This window comes from Carassius carassius, chromosome 13 (genome assembly GCF_963082965.1).
Source record: "Carassius carassius chromosome 13, fCarCar2.1, whole genome shotgun sequence".
In the NCBI taxonomy this organism is placed as follows: domain Eukaryota; kingdom Metazoa; phylum Chordata; class Actinopteri; order Cypriniformes; family Cyprinidae; genus Carassius; species Carassius carassius.
Window position 1 is genome coordinate 19,073,303 of NC_081767.1, and position 18,114 is coordinate 19,091,416.

The 18,114-nt window shown below is 37.6% G+C and overlaps 1 protein-coding gene across 1 annotated transcript in view; it reads left to right on the top strand.

Annotated features, from left to right (window-relative positions):
• LOC132155652 (tetratricopeptide repeat protein 9A-like) overlaps positions 1-16,712 on the top strand; it is a 35,144-nt gene extending 18,432 nt beyond the window's left edge. The window contains exons 2-3 of the mRNA XM_059564378.1: positions 15,322-15,504; positions 16,252-16,712. Of these exons, the coding sequence (XP_059420361.1) occupies positions 15,322-15,504; positions 16,252-16,346 (278 nt within the window). The 3' untranslated portion in view covers positions 16,347-16,712. The remainder of the gene's footprint in view (positions 1-15,321; positions 15,505-16,251) is intronic.
• The last annotated feature ends 1,402 nt before the right edge of the window (positions 16,713-18,114 follow it).

An 18,114-nucleotide genomic window follows, 5' to 3' on the forward strand; every position in this document is an offset into this window, starting at 1 on the left:
TTGTTGTTCAAGCTAATTGATTTTGATCATGATGTAAAACCCTATATTGAGGAATCTTTTGAAAGCGTTAATGAAGAAATGAATGGAACTACAGCTGCATTCTGTTCTAGTTGGGATTTATTCTGAATTTGCAAAATTATAATATATATTATATATTCTGATTACACTGTATAGACTACAACAGCTGAGTTCCAGAAGTAACAATCCCATTCATTTTCTCCACAGCGTAATTGATTTTTAATGATAACGTAAAAAAAAAAAAAGTCAGACCTACTATGAGCTTCAAGGATTGGAGCATACTTTTTTTTTTAAATCTCTATTGGAAAAATTAATTGAAACAAATACTTCCAGAACCAAGGCCACTGAAAAAGTGGGCGAGCATTGTTGTAAAACATCTGATTGATTATACACTCACTATTTATTTGCTGTTTATAGAGCCTTGATGCTGTCTCAGAAACAGATGTGATTTCTCAGGACACCTGTTTCAGTGAAATCTGTCAGGTACTATGCCTGTTTTGCATGGAACATATTACATTCATGGAAAATGGGAATAGTATAAGAACAAAGACAAAGACTGGGATAAGGAAGATGAATGAAAATTTGTAGATAAATGAAGAAGGGTAAAGTGATCTCACAGTTACCCAACTAGGAACGGAAATGAAATTCATACAATATGAATAGGTCATTTACTCCTAATCAGAAATAGTGAGCTAAAGATGAGAAGCTGGGAGGGAGGGATGGGTAGAAAGAGAGCTGTTAAGTCTCGGGGCCTCGTGATTTAGGGCAGCCTTCCTCTTAGCGTCCTTCAAGACACAGTGCACTGACTGACAAGGCCATTATTAACAGTCTTCAGAGCAGGAAGAGAGGAACTAGCATTTAGCAGTAACTAATGTTTGAATTATACATGTGAGCTCAGGGTCCCTCAGCCTTGTTAAATAAGACTGAAAACCAACTCAAGCACATCCGCTGCTAAACTATTCTGAGACCCACTATTGTTACCTTTAAAGCAGTTTGTTAGAGCATGCTGTTGGAGGGTGATATGTTTTGTTCGCTAAGGAATGAGCGAATACCTTATTAAAAACTGCATGAAGAGGAAAGCTTATACTGCTGTTTTATATGATATTGATCTAATGTGACAAAATGAGTAAACAAACAAATGCATCATGCTAAATTGAATAACATGAGTCATGTGTATATCATTGCACTGTAAACTGTGAACATATTACCACATAATGTCATATGGTTGCTTACACTGACTAGATGAGACTAGATCACTAAATCATATTGAGAGGAGGATGGGGTTGGGTGTTATGTAGTACTACCAGCCTCAGTATATTCTTGATCTGTCATGCTATATTCTGATTGTCTGTCTTTATGTAACTTCCTTTTCTTTTTTTACAAGTACTTCTGGAAATTCATGAGTTGGAATTTGAATTGAAAGGATAGAAAGCTGTCTGTCTGTCCGTCCGTCCGTCTGTGAATTTGCGTGCTGTTCTGACATGCGCTTTGTTGACTTTGATAAAAATACTATGGAAGCCACATTCTTCAAAATAACTTTTACAGTGAATATAGAAAAGAACCCCCCCCCCCCCACACACACACAAATACTCACATTTTGTGGTACATTGATGAAAGACGGGTATTTTTTGTTTTGTTTTATCCAGCTTCATTTTCTTATTGCAGCTTATAACATCCAAGTGAAAGATATACCACTAACATGTTATAAAAAAGCAAGAAAAAAAGCTGAATCACTCATTTGGAAATATGATCCCCTCCAAAAAAAAATTTTCAATCAGGTGTAGCTAATCACTTACTCAATGACACAGCTGTGGTCAAATTGATTAGCTCAGTATGAAAAGATCTTTCATGGATTATTTCAGTCCTTGGTAGTGCAACTGAAGCAAACAATCAACTATTTTTCTATGTAGGTTGGTAGCCTATGTTATAATACATTGTGTATACACTCACTAAACAAAGAGTGACAGCTTTATAGTGGTTATAAGCATTCTTAGCAAACTTTCTAGTCTATAATCCATTTAAAATGTAGAACTATTTTGACCACACACACGTTGCAAAGTTTCGGGAATGACGTCTGCATATTTATGCGGGATTCGCTCTCGAAGTTGCAGTAATTTACATAGTAATAACCATAGCAATAGATGGGACAAAATATGTGAAAATGTGCATTAAGACACCCTCGCTGATTTCAGAAGCACCCTCGATTATTTCTGGAACCTGGTTTTCGCTTTTATTGCAAAACTACAAAAAAACTAAAACAAAACAAACAAATGCTCTAAATAAAATAATTTAATAAATGCATATGTACAATTTAAGCACTTAACCAAAATAAAGCTATTAATAAATAACTAGAGACTAGTTATTACTAGATCATAACTAGCTTCCATTTTGTGGGATAAGCCTCCTCTTCACCTGAATTAGAAAAAAGCTCTTCTAGTCTTCATTAATATGAAGACAATGTTTGAGCATATGCAATATCTGAGTGAGAGCAGAGACCATTCATAAAAGAACAATGTATATTTAAAAGCACACATTCAGTTTTATGCGAGTGGAGAGAGTTGTGCTTGCACACTACTTGGATCATCACGTAACATTATACGCACTTGATATTTGTCATATATCACACTAGAATAGAAACCGCCCAAAATTAAGTAAAAAAGGGGAGCAGAAAGTGTCCCCATAGGCAGCTGCACATGCAAGGATCCTCCACTGCCAGATGCAGTTAGAAATTTACTAAAAACAAGCCTATCGCAAGACATCTGGTGGTGGGGGGGCACTTGGTGTGGCCAGCCAAATTTCAGGGGGGGGGGCGGTGCCACCCCTGGCCACCACCTAGACACGCCCATGGCCTAGAAGCATAGTGAAATCTATTATTAAGAAGTGAAAGGTATATTTGGTACAACACAGACAATCCCTGGTCACTCAAAATTGGATGAAAGAGCCTGGAGGAAACTGGTCAGAGAGGCTACCAAGAGGACTACAGCAACTCTGAAGCAGATGCAGGAATTTATGACATTGTGTGCATGTGATGAGACAAAACTGAATTATTTGGCCCCAACACCAAACAATACGTCTGGTGGAAGTCAGATACAGCTCACAATCCAAATAACAGCATTCCTACAGTAAAGCATGGAGGTGGTAATATCCTGTTATGGGGCTGTTTCTCTGCAGCAGGTACTGGAACACTTGTCAGGATAGAAGGGAAAATGGATGGGGGAAAATAACATTAAATTCTTAAAGAAAATCTGCTGCCCTCTACCAGAAAGTTGTCAATGGGAACATGACGATGACCCAAGGCACACAGCAAAACTGACCACACAGTGGTTGAAAGAGAAAAAGGTGAATGTTGCATAGCCTAGTCAGAGCCCAGACTAAACCTCCATTGATAAAGAAGGTCTGAGTTTTGTTAGACAAATATAAAAACTTAGTATACCGTGGCAGCGGTCATGGCAGCAGCCCTCGTGTGAAGCCTGAAGAGTTTAAAGACCATTTACTAGGACTTCAAAAATCGTAATCATGATTATTTCAGTCAGTATTATAATAATTATTATTTAACAGGATTATGACGGGGCCATATGACCAAAACTTTAAATGAGTGATTTATTTAAAGATAGTTATACATATCAAATATGTATTTCCTTTAAATAAGGTTGTTATAATATCTACATTGTAGAGACCAGCGAAATTTCAAACAAACAAACAAACAAAAAGTCCTTAAAATTATTGAAAAGAATTAAACGGTCAGTAATAAGAAATCAAAGGACAAATACAATAGAATAAAAACATACAAATGAAATAAACGGTGCCTAAATGTTTTTATTTATGCAAGTCTCAAGCAGTTTACAGCCTACTACAGAAATTAATAATCAAATGTAAAATAAAACAGGATAGTCTTCACTGTAAGAATGAAACTTTTTGTTTCTTAAAGCTACAAAAATCCTTAACTCAACAGCAGTGTGTGATTTTGAATTAGTCTTTTGTTGTTTGATTAATAAGCACACAGTCGCAGCAGGAAAATATCCCACCATCACTTTAAGATCCGCACGGATGTAATTTACTGTTACACGGTTATTTTCATTCTCAACTCTTTATGCTAATTTATTACTTGACCGACGAAGGTATACATGATTAATCACTAAGTGCTGCATTTTGACACATTTTTGCATGTATTTGATCATTTAGGCGTGCACCTTGAGCTAAAAGATGACTTTTCATGTCTTCCTATAAGTAGCAGCGCAGGTTCTCTTTCATGCTTTTAAAAACATGAATAAATATACTTCTATAAATCAAGCACGTCCCATTTTCCAAAAGTCACAGTACATGGTTTTAATGATTTGCAAGTGAAATCTGGTTTTTATGGAGTAATGAAAGCACAGCGCTGCAAAAGGGGGCAGTATAGTGCGCAATAATCATTTGTGACCCTGGACCACAAAACCACTAAGTTTCTTAAGTGACCTAAGCGACTTAAGACTGGTTTTGTGGTCCAGGGTCACATTTTATCTCGATTATTGTATTTTCATAATCATTGGAGGCTGAAATTGTTTTTCGATTAATTGCACATCCCTACCATCAACTCAACCGTTCGACTCCACCGAGCAGAAGGGAAACAAGTAGTAGGAAAGAGAATGATTCAAAAGTGATACTTTTGTCTCACTTTTGAAGTATCACTTTTGAATCATTCTCTTTCCTACTACTTGTTTCCCTTCTGTTTTCAGTTTTCATAACCAATTATTACTATGTGTTTTCAGATCCCTACTATCACTACCACTCGCAAACCACACATCACACACTGTAGGCAGCGCAATCCTAACAGCCTGCGCACTTTGCCTATGACAATGATACACCTGCAGCACTCTCCAATTATTTATCTTTTTCCTACTCCCCCCGTCTGACTGCAAGAAGTGGAGGTACTGGTCTGCTTATTTCTAATGATTGGAAATGTAATCCTTTACCATCTCAAAAGCTCATTTGAATCCATTTTATAGTCATTTATCGACCCTCAGGACCACTAGGTAACTTCATGAAGAATTAGATGTGCTGCTCTAAACCTTTCCTGAGCATGGTACTCCCCTAGTTATGCTTGGAGACTTCAGCATCCACCTAGATAAACCACAGGCTGCAGACCTCCACACTATGCTTGACTCTTTTGATCTTAAATGAGTATTAACTTCGGCTACTCACAAATCAGACAACCAACTGGACCTTATTTACACATGACACTGCTCAACTGATCTTGTACTGGTTACTCCACTGCACACCTCTGATCCATTCCTCCTCACTCTTAACCTCAACATGGTTCCTGACACAACACATAGCCCTCCACATGTTACTTTTCAATGTAACCTATGCTCACTCTCACCCTCCCGGCTGTCTGCTATGCTTTAAACTTTGCTTCCTTCCCCTAAACAGTTATCATCTTTTGTTGTTAACAGTGCTATTGATACATTCTGCTCTGCTCTTATGTTTTGTTTAGACACAGTCTGCTCTTTGTCTTCCAGGCCAGTTTGTACCAACTCATCTGCCCTTATGTTCTCTTTGAGTATAAGCTCAGTAGGGCTGCAACTAACGATTATTTTGATAATCGATTAATCTGTCGATTATTTTTACGATTAATCGGTTTATGTACTTATGTTTTAGTTTTGCCCATTTTTGCCCAAGTAAATTATAAATAAAGGGTATTTATCATTCAGCATAGATTTTTAAGAGATTTTAACCATTTTGCATTGTCATATCCTCATCAAAAATATACCTGGAGTTGTTTTATTATGTGTTAGTAATCCTTTTGTTGAACTCTTCTGCAATCAAACACTGACCCATACTCTAGCAAATTTCACAAGGAGATTTCAAATAATGTTTTCACCATGGCAGTCCTTAGAGCTCCTAAAGTAGTTTAACATCCCGAACAAAGCTTATTAAGGAATCTTTCAGAACACATTTTCACTAAGAATAAGGATAAAACAGAATAAAATTGCAGTACATTGCATTTTATAATTTACTGGGAAACAGCTTTATAGCTTATGCTGTGAAATTGTAAACAATCCTTTCGAATAAAGTGCCAATGGCATGAAACCTGAATGGAACTCACAATTTAAAGTAAAATCCATCAGAAGGTTGTCCAGAAAAAAAAATTGAACACACACAAAAAAACATGCTGTGTGAAAAAGAGCAGTGAATACTTAGAAAAAAAGTGCATTTCAAATATATTTAAACATTTACCTCTCTCATTCAGTCATAATTAAGCTGCAAGACTGAATTATGAACTGGTAACGTAAACGACAAACTGATCACAGAACATGTTTGTAAAGCTTTAAATGTTAACTGTTAAAAAGCAATGTTATCAGCTTTTACGACTAAACATTTGCAAACAACATTGTACTGGAGAATCTGCACAAATAAAAGTCTTAGGGGCCGTTCACATATCGCGCCTAAAAACGCGTGGAAAACGCTAGGCGCACCGCTTTCTCCTTCTTTCCAAAGCACTCGGGCAGAAGCGCCCCTGAGGCGTCTGCCTTTGCTAAGCAACCATGACCTGCTCTCTCCATGAAGACGTGGAAATTTCAGCAAAGGATAAATGGATTTGCAGCTCTAAAAATCGCTTGCAGTAGCTCTGCTACTAAATTTATTTCAAAATGGCAATCCATATACAACTATGATCAGCTGTTCCTTCATCTTGGCCGAGCTTTCAGCGTTGTTACGGTAAAGGATGAAGCTGATTGGTTAGTTCTTGTCACCTGACCCGCGGTGCGCTTACAGCTCTCTGAAAAGTTGAGATGTTTTTAACTCTATGCGGTGCGGACGCGCCTGGAAAAACGGGCGGCTCGCGTCCACGTCGCTTCCATTATGAGCGCGCATACCGCGTGCCTACATTGGAAATAACGAACTTGAGTGCGCAAAAGTCGCGATATGTGAACGACCCTTTAAACAGTTCAGTAGTGCAGAGTTTACAGGTTACTCTTCTTTTTTGAAGGCTCAAAGTAAAGGTACTCCCACATCCCGCTGAATGCGGCTGAATGCTGCAGAGACGCTGTTCGGGAAGCACGTGACATAAAACGAGGCCAGCTATTGGCTATTCGCTACTTCTCCTGCTGTACTGGCTGAGTAAAACCTCCGGTGGCTCATTACTGTCACACTTTGCACCGCAGATTTGAAATATGCACGAAATGAGCCGCTTACGGCAAATAAAAGTTATTTAGCAACTAATCGATGACTAAATTAGTTGACAACTATTTTAATAATCGATTTTAATCGATTAAATCGATTAGTTGTTTCAGCTCTAAAGCTCAGAGCTGCAGAAAGAGTATGGGGCAAATCACAAAATCCTACTGACCTTAATGTATATTGATCACTATTCTCTTCATTCTCTGCTAATGTCTCCACTGCTAAAAGGACATACTATCACAACAAAATCAACAATTTTCCTAACTCTTGCATGCTATTTAGAACATTTTCCTCCATCCTTTGTCCTCCTCCTCCCACTCCGTCATCAACTCTAACAGCTGACGACTTTGCCACATTGTTCATTAATAAAATTATAGGCGGCTCCCTGAAGTAAAGTGAAAAGTGAAAGTCGTGACATTTGCCAAGTATGGTGGCCCATACTCAGAATTGGTGCTCTGCATTTAACCCATCCAAGTGCACACACACAGCAGTGCGAAGTGAGCACACCGTGAACACCCACCCAGAGCAGTGGGCAGCTATATATCCCAGGGAGACACTGGGGGTTCAGTGCCTTGCTCAAGGGCACTTCAGCCATGGGTATTGAGGGTGGAAGAGGGCACCGTTCATTCCCACCCACCCACAACAACTCTTGCCAGCACCAAGACTCGAACCGATGACCTTCGGGTAACTAGTCCAAAACTCTGACCATTAGGCCACAGCTGCTCCTCAGTGTGGGTTTTCCCAGTCCATCCATGTGCACCTGTCTCAATCCAACTCATGTCACATTTCATGACATCCCATGAAACTGCAAAAAGCAGTTCCTTTCAACTGTGATGCATAGGTGCACGTCACATTTGCTGCACTTCATGTGGACGATCCCCCTGCAGCCAGGGTATTTGCACCTCCCTTTCTTCTCCATGACAGGTCAACTCTGCACTTTTCCTTATTGCCCTTTCCATAAAATATAGCTGTATTCATTTTCTGAAAAGAAGACATAATTTTGTTATTTATACATAAATACAACTATACTACAATAAACAGTTCACATCATTAAATAACTATGATAATTGTATTGATGCTACTATCTATAAAAAATCCGAATGAGGAAATACATTACTGCCATTCCACTGTGGGACAGAGTTGCCATATGGCAACCTTGATATTTTCTTAATTTACATTAAAACTATGTTAGACAAAATTGATTTATGAATTAAAATATCTATTTTACTTACCAAAGGTGTTGCAAAAAAATCCCCTTGAGAAAAGATGTTTAGAAATTAGGTTAATAGAGCAATTTCTGGAGCACTTCAACAGGTGTCTTCTGTGTGAGGGTGACAGTGGGAAAAGGAGTTTTGGGAGGACATTCAGTTGTCATGTGGCTTAAAAACAGCACATCATTGGTTACCTTAAGGCCTACCCTTTTAATTCCCATAATGTGATGTATTGTAGTTTTTTCAGAATAACAAGGAAATGAGTATAAATAAATTTTTGCCATATGGCAACTCCGTAGAGGGTTAACACATCTCTTCACACTGGTGTTTTTCCCTCAACATTTTAACAGACTTTTATAACCCCACTTCTTAAGAAACCCACTCATAACCCAACTCTTTTAGAGAAGTTCAGACCAGCTTCCCTTCTACCTTTCATTGTAAAAACACTTGAACAAGTTGTGTTCAACCAAGTCTCTGCCTTTATCACACAGAGCAACCTCCTGGACAGCAACCAATATGGCTTCAGAAGTGGGCATTCGACCTTGCTCTCAGTTGTTGAACCCCTAGGACTGCCAAGAGCGGCTTCCAGATCTTCTATACTTATCTTGCTGGATCTGTATGCTGCTTTTGATACATTGAACCACCAGATCCTCCTGTCAACCCTGTTGGCAAAGCATTTCAGGAACCGCATGCCAGTGGTTTGAGTCTTACCTCTCAGATAGGTCCTTCAAGGTATCTTGGAGCGGTGAGGTGTCCATTTCGCAACATCTAGCTACTGTGGTGCCTCAGGGCTCAGTTCTTGGACCACTTTTCTTCTCTGTCTACATGGCATCACTAGTTTCTGTCATTCAGAAACATGGCTTTTCATATCACTGCTATGCTGATGACACTCAACTCTACCTCTCATTTCATCCTGATGATCCAACAATAGCTGCTCACATCTCAGCATGTCTAATAGACATTTCTTGTTGGATGATGGACCATCACCTTCAACTAAACCTGGCTAAGACAGGACTGCTTGTAGTTTCAACAAACCCATCACTTTATCAAAATTTCACCATTCAGTTAGGCTCATCAACCATAACTCCTTTCAAAAACAACTAGAAACCTTGTAGTTATGATTGATGATAAGCTGGATTTCTCAGACCACATTGATAAAACTGCCTGATCCTGCAGATTTTCTTTATACAACATTGGGAAGATAAGGCCCTTTTTTCCAGAACATGCTGCACAACCTCGAGCTCTTGTTCTGTCCAGGCTACTCTATTGCAGTGCAGTCACATAAAATTCAAGGCATTAATGTTTGCCTACAAAACCACCAGTCCTTAGCCATCTTCAAGAAACGACTAAAAACACATCTGTTACATCTTTATTTGACCCTCTTACTCTTCTAGCACTTTCTATTCTATTTTAATTATACTTTATCTATTTTCTTTTTTATTTAAAAAACCAAGTCATTTGCACTTACATATTGTTGCTCTTTTGTCAGTTTTGATTGCTTCTATTGTCCCATTGTTCTATTGCTTTGGATAAAAGCATCTGCTAAATGACTAAATGTAAATGTACATTATGTGTGTTTGTAATATGCATCTTTGTTCTTATTTATAATAACAAAAATAAAATAATGACAAAGATTTTTATCTTTGCTCACTTTGGCCTAAATATCTGCTATTTCTTTTTTTTATTTATATTTTGTTACCTAAGGCTTGTTTTTAAAATATGAAAATGAGTTTGGCTGTATTGCTCGCAAAATAGTAAAACCAACCTGACGACGATTTGTGATAACATTGTGAATAAAATGATATTTTTGCCATATCAACCACCTCTCATTCAGAATAATATACGGTATGATGAGGTCAGTGTGCGGGTGAGTAAGGGAGGAGAGGCGTCATTTAGACCGATAGGTCCCTGCATCAATCATTAAGCATCAAGAGAACTAATTACCATCAGAGTGACAGGAGAGTAATCACCACAAACCAATACTGGTTTAAATTAGCTCCACTTCCCTACCTGATGCTGTCAGCCCTGCACCTGTCAAAAGAGCAGCACCCGTGAGAAAGCTAAAGGAACAGAATAATAGCACAGACAGGGGAGAGAAGATAACAAGGAAGGCAGAAAGGGGAGAGGGAGTGATCCAGTCCACTGAAGATGGATGTTCCTAGAGGAGGGCGTTTGAAATCGTTTGCCCTCAAGTTCTCACTCCCTCTGCCTCACCTTTTTGTTATTCTATGCGCTTCACAAACAATTATCCGCTCTCTTCCAGGTTTTCCATTTCCTCTTCCTTTCTAACATTTGTATCTGGTAGCTTTTGTGAGAGAAGAGAGAGAAAAAAAACCTTTTTGTTTTTTCTTATGTGAAGGTGTAAATATGAGGGGAATTCGGAACATTTGCTAACCACTCCTACCTATTGCTTTTCATCTCTCCCACACACACACACACACACACACACACACACACACACACACACACACACACACACACACACACACACACACACACACACACACACACACACACACACACACAACAGCTGTCCCTGCACCTGTTCAGTTTTAGGAGAACTATCCAGTGATCTCCAAAATCATCTTAAAGGGATAGTTCTCCCAAAAATAAACATTATGCCATTATTTTAGTCAACTTCCTTTTGTTCCAAACCACTATGACTTTATTACTTCTGTGGAACTTAAAAAAAGATTCTTAGAAGAATGTTTACACTGCTCTTCTTCATATAATGAAAGTAAATAGAGTGAGTTGTTATGCTGAGCTCCAAAAAGACACTGTTAAAGTAATCCATATGAGTAATGTGCTATATATTTCAAGAAAGCTTACAGAACAAATTTCATGATGTTAATTAAATGTGTTATGTTTTTTATGTTAATTATAATATTTCAGAAGTGTGGGGTTGGAAAGTCTCTAATGCTAAACAAGGTTGCATTTATTTGATAAAAAATACAGTAAAAATAAAAAAGCATTTATTTGGAATATAAATCTTGTAACATAATGTCTTGTAACAAAATGTACTCTCACTTTTGGTCAGTGTAATACATCCTTGATAAATATGAGTAAATCTAAAAATTACTAACCCCATAAACTAACCCCATTTTATTTTTAGATTTTTAATTGTGTTAGGATATTTTCATTATTATTATTTTAGTTTTGTGCCAATGCAGTTGGTTGCCGTGTTTCATAACAGACTGAAGTTTGAATATGCAAATGATAGTTTACCCAAAAACATGAATATGGATTGAAAACATTTTTGGATTCGTTTGGGTTCTTTGCACAAAAAAATCAATCTTTTGAAAACTAATGAACCATGAAAGAGAACTGACACGTTTTTGTCAATACATAGCAGAGCAGATTTGATGTGCTTTTAGCTTCATCAAGGGTGACAAATCTATCAACCCCCCCACTTATCTCAAGATGGACCCTGTTAGTCTCTGCCCTGCTCCGCTGACCAGCTCTGGCTTTCTAACTGTGCTCTTAGCAGTTATGATCTCATATAACTATGATGCAGCATAAAGTGCATTGGGTCCATTAATATGTGATGGCATCATTATTACACTCATAGAGCCACTCAGCACACTTAAGTGCAGTATCCACAATGCCACACCTTATCCATTTGTGTGATGAATCAGTCTGTAGGATTTGTGTGTGTTTGTGTGCGTGCATCCGTCAGAGTGTTGTGGAAAGAGAGAAAGGCCCGGAGAGAAAGATCAGGATATCACAAGAGTTAGGAGCCATTAGACCATTATTGCCTGAAACTGAATACACTGAGAGCTTGCCAGGGTTCTAATTGCCCAGAATGAAGATGGACAGGACGCTCAATGAGCGAGAGGGTGGTGTGCTGAAAGGCAGTTTCTCTCTCTCCCTTCCCAGGCCAAATGAGACGGGACGACCCAGTTAATCACAAAAACCAGAGATCATGGTTAAGATGCATGAAATGACTTCAGGAGACAGTCTTTAATCTATCAATAAATTGCTGTATTGTCTTAGAGGGAAAGTCAATACAAATCAAACGCCACATGTTGTTGTATTGCAGGACAATTCTTCTATTTATAAGGTGCTTTTTGTGTCCTGAAATTTTAGACAGTGTTATCTTGTGAGTATTTTATTGGGAAAAGGGAGAAAAGAGAAACCGGAGGGAAATTATAACAAATGAAAAAGGCTGCATGAGATGGTTGGAGAGAAAGGAAGCCTTTACAAAACTCTAGTCAGAATGAAATTCCAGCTATAACGAACTAGTTTAGATTCAACGATTTCTCTCACAGCTTCTCATTTGTAATCTAATCATCGTTTATCTCTCTTCTGCTCTTGTTAGTTGGTCCTTCTGTCTTTATAACCTTCATTAGGTTGGGGTTTTTTCTCTTCCTTTCCTCCATTGACTATATGTCTGACTTAACAGCTGTTTGAGCAGTCTGCAGATGTTTGCTTTAGTTCATGTCTGTACAGCAGCACACAGCCTTCCTTTTATCAGCGATCTCAGTTTTCTGGTTCTTATGCCGTCATTCTCCCAGCATGCCCACAAACCAAAGGGCTTTGATAATGATGAGGAATACAAAGGTTTCCGGTTGTCTTTGATAGTTGACAGTTTTTCGTGCAGTGCGCAGTTTGTTCTCATCATGTTTCTCCAGAATTCCTTTCTGTTTGTCGAGATAATTATAATGGGTGTACAGATTTACAACATCTCTGTCACTTATTTTACCCAGTCTTATAATATTATACAAAAACAATAATTATTTAATATTGTTTATATATCTGTCTTAGCATATATATAGCTGTTGGTAGATTTTGGAATTGTCACAAGGGAAACTACCTTTTCTGTTAATCGGCCAGTTGGTTATATAAAATTATTAATCATCCTGGCACATAAATTGGTCTGTCACTCATTTTTCGTTTATTTGTGATTTTTACAGATGGTTGTGTTCATTTTCTGCCATTTGGACACTTTGAATGCTGTGCAGAATGTGTGTGGTGAGAAATTGTCTTGGAGAGTTTGAATTTGTGGTGGACTGATCTTTTTTTCGTCGTCCTGCCTTGGGCTGATACCCCTGACTCATGACTTCCACAGAGGTGTAAGCAACAGGCCAAGTGATGGTTGGAGGCACGTAATAGGAAAGGATAGAGGGAGGATGTCAATATAAAGCAGCAGCTTTTGTCAGTATATTTGGTAGTCAGCAGCCTCTCAACATTGACCTTGGCAGGGGTCAGACCTCTGCCAGTCAGACCGGGCCAAGATTGGTGCCGCACTGAGGCAGTAAACAGGTATTGAACGAGCTCAAATTTAGAAGATACAGTGGGCTCACAGATTTTCACTGTGGTTTCACTTTATTTTGATGTTTGATGATGGTTAGAATTAAGAGTTGGATATAAACAACCTAAACAGCATATATAAATACAGAGCATATAAATACAAATCCATTAAATAACAGAATTAAATAAAATACAAATTTTATATAATAAATATTAATATATTTATTAACAATACCATTCAAAAAGCTCATCCCAGCATGTTTTTTTTATTATTTGTTTTATTAATACTTTAAATGTAAAGACATTGACAATGTTACGAAAAAAAAAATGTTTTTTTTTTTTTTTGATTCATAAAAAATAATCGTTTCCACGAAAATATTAAGCAGCACAACTTTGAAATGAGCACCATATCAGCATATTAGAATGATTGAATGACTGGAGTAATGGCCAGCTTTGCCATCACAGTAATACATTTTTCAAATATATTAACATAGAAACCAGTTATTTTAAAGTGTGATAATATTTTACAATATTACTGCTTTACTGGATTTTTGATTAAATAAATAAATGTAGTATTGGTGAGTTTAAGTGATTAAAAAAAAGGAAACTCTTACCAACCTTACACTCTTACTTCATTCCTTCATTCAGCCAGAGCATGAAAATGTAGAGGTGAATTCAGATCATTATTTGAAAACTGCAGAGAAGTGAGCTTATGCAAGAGCTTAAATGATGAATTGAACTGCAGACAGGCCTAAATGCTTGAAGATTCCACACACACACCACAACCAGTGAGCTCAAATTGAAATATGAAATTGAGTTTCCCAGCCCCTGCCATCAGTGTCCAGCCATGACATCTGCTTTTGGAATAAATAACCCTGATTGGACGTGGGCTTGACAACACGCATCAGCTGCCTAGCAGGCACCTCAGTAATTCATTTGCATTTGTTCTTTCAGGGCCAATGCATCTAATTAGCAGCAGCTTTTTTTAAACCATATTTGATGAATTCAATTAATATTAAAAATAGAATTATAACATTTTAGCCATCTTTAGCCATTATATTTCAAAATCCTGTATTCTGTTTAGTCAAAGTGGAAGTATTATAGCATCATACAGTCATGTGTTTCTCATAAACAAATTTAAATCTAAATGTGCATGTTAAATAAATGTTATACAGTATATATATATATATATATATATATAGACACACACACACACACACACACACACGCCTTTAAACATTCATCTCCTTTTTTTTCGATAAAGCATGCACATTTCAGACGCATCCAACACTTTTAAGCAGCAGTTTTAGATTAGGATGTATCTCATTTGGTTTATTTTCTCATTAGACAGCAGATAAAACCATTACTTCATCTGTGTCACTGAGCCTAGAGTGGCTAAAAGATGCAATTAGGCCTTCACTTTGTGCTAATGTGGTTATCCGAGACCAATACCATTAAAAACTGCTGCTCTCAGACCTTCAGTGCAACTGATGACCGCGAGAAAACACACTGTCCCTTTTCTACTTTAGCAATCAGACCAGGGTTTTGTAGACCAGTATGTCTATTTTTAATCCCTTCTCCCTAGCTGTTCATTGATTTATTCATTTTAGCTGTTTTATTATTTTTGTCCTGTCCTTTTAACTATACTAATTCCCCTCCTTCACTTTCTCTTTTCTCTTTATAGCGTGCTTGCTGCAGTCGGAGCTGGTGAATTATGAGCGGGTTAAGGAATACTGTTTGAAGGTACTTGGACACCAGCAGGATCACTTTAAGGCCATGTACCGAGCTGGGATTGCCTTCTACCACCTGGGAGACTACGAGTGTGCCCTGCGTTACCTACGCGATGCCAAGTGCCGTGAACCCACAGGTGGGCTTTATGATCACTTTAATAGTGTAGTGCTTCTCTAATGATTTTACATTGGATCCAAGAATTGAGTCAACATTTAGCATTTAGAGCATGTCTAAATTAAAAATTCTGTCATACTGACTGATAACCAGAGCTCATGCATCCCTATAGCTTATCATGCATTAGAAATGCCAAACTGAAATAGAAATCAAACTGAAATTTATTAACAGGCACAATATTAATATACTGTGACAGTTGAATTTGCTCCAAAATATCTATGACCCAGTGTTATTTTAGTGTTATTTATGTACTATTATAGTATTTCTGAATTTTCCTGAATGTCCTTTTATTTTTATTTTAGTTTTATATTGCTATGTGCAATTAGTTTATTTATATTTCTATATAGCTTTAATTTATTTTTATTTCAGTTTTAGTAATTCATTTTCAATGTCATTAATTAATTCATTAATTTGATGAATGGCAAAATTTCTAATTATTGTTTCGTTTTTAATTTATATATATATATATATATATATATATATATATATATATATATATATATATATATATCCTATCACCTTTATTTGAATTGACAAAGACACACGCACACACACACACACATATATATATATAAAGCATGTAGCTGTTGATGTTGATGTGTTTGTTTGCCTACTGAAGCAAGGTTTAGTTTTATTTAGTCTCATGCTGATGTCTTTTTTTTGTCCCTTGCTCTTCTTATTTACTGTGGTATATCTTCTCTCTATCCAGACACAAACGTGCTGCGATACATCCAGCTGACGGAGATGAAGATGAGTAAGACCGGTCACCAGGTGCGCGAGAGTGGGAAAGAGTCATTGGGTTAATTTGGCCCGACCCCCCCCCTCCATGCCACACCCTAAGCCTGATAGAAAACCTCTCTACTCTAGTCTTTCCCCTTTTTCTCACAATTTATCCCTTGGACAACCAGGATACATGCGCTGTGCCCCTCTCTGAAAGCGGACTCAAACTGGCACAGCTACAGCACAGCTCCCCGTAACTGTCTTTTCTCGCTCTGAGATCTCTCTGTCCCTTTAAATCCAACGACCCCGGTGCTTTTCATTTCCCAGGTATTGAGAATTTGACTGATGAACAAAGAAGACGAAGACGAAAAAAGAAGAAATGCTGTCTTGTAATGAAATAAGCAATGGGGGTCTGACTGAATTTAAAATCACATGATGGATATTAAAGCGTGTATAATGTTTTGAATGAAAAACATGGATGGCAGAATTGAATATGTAGGTAGAGAACAGAGTGAAAGCACACATATCAAAGCCACACTGCTACTTAAGTGCAGGTGATGAAGGTCAATGATTAGGCTAATGACCTTTGAACTCACTCGGATCCATTGAGAAGCACTCTCTCTGCTTAATACAGAAGAGAAGCAGAAAGGTCACCATTCAGTTCAAGCTTACCTGCCAATGCCTGTTACTTTCTGCCTCCTTTTTCTCTCTCTTGAATTTGAGCATATCTCAACTCAATTTCTGAACTGTTTTAATTCAAGGGCTAATTCAGTTGTTTGTAATTTATCCTTAAATATCGATTTTGTTTTGCCTCTCGGTTTGCTGTAATATAGTGGATTGAGCAAGTTGTTATCTTTCCCTTTACAACATCCTCCGTACTGATATTAGCAGATGTTTTGTGAACCTTGTTGTCGATTTCCTTGTATAGGACTGTCGCATAAGCCCTTGCTTGATAGAGGTCTGCTAAACCAAAAAAGATCAGTGTTACAAAATACTGGTAAGTAACTCTGAGAATTGTAGTTTTGACAACCATTAATTAAGTGTCACGCGTTTGTCCTCTTCTTAGTGTTATGCTTTTTTTGTGCTTTGCTGTGGAAACTGATTATGTTTTGTTCATTGAGGCAACATCTCCAGTGCATTCATTTGAATGTGGACAAGTCTTTTACAGCACATGTCATTCTGAGTCTAGTTTGGATTAATGGCTTTGAGGTGATGAGGACAGACAGATGAAATTATCCATCTGACCTAATATAAGACAGATTTAATTGTGTCAGTGGGACGCTGGAGATGATGTGCCATGGTTTTAAATGAGAAGACGCACTGATGAGATTCAGAACGCATGGCGGGCCCTACAACCCCATCTATTTGTTGCAGTGACACTTGAGGAAATTGAGGAATATGGCGATAAAATAAGGTGCATTCAGTTATTTTTTCTTAATTAAATTTTTTTATATATACTTACAGGGAGTGGAACATTTAGACTCCCATGCAGTCAAGACTCTTCTGATTTATTCCACATGGAGCGGGTTGCCCTCTCATGGGCCTTCTATGTCTTAAGACAACAACTTCAATAATAATAATTATTAGTTTATTATTATATAGTACTTTAAAGTGCTCAATGCAGAAATGAATGAAAATGTAGTGAACAGAAATGAATTCACAAACTTCATACATCCACACCAGTAGGTGTCAGCATATACTTCTCTTGGGGTGAAAAAATATCTTGTGAAACGCAAAAACTTTTTGAGTGCACCTTTTAAAGCAACACTGTAAATTTTGTGGCTCTAACAGTTAATAAACAGAACTGCACGCATCCCACGGAAGAACATTCTAAGCGGAGCTACTTCTCCAA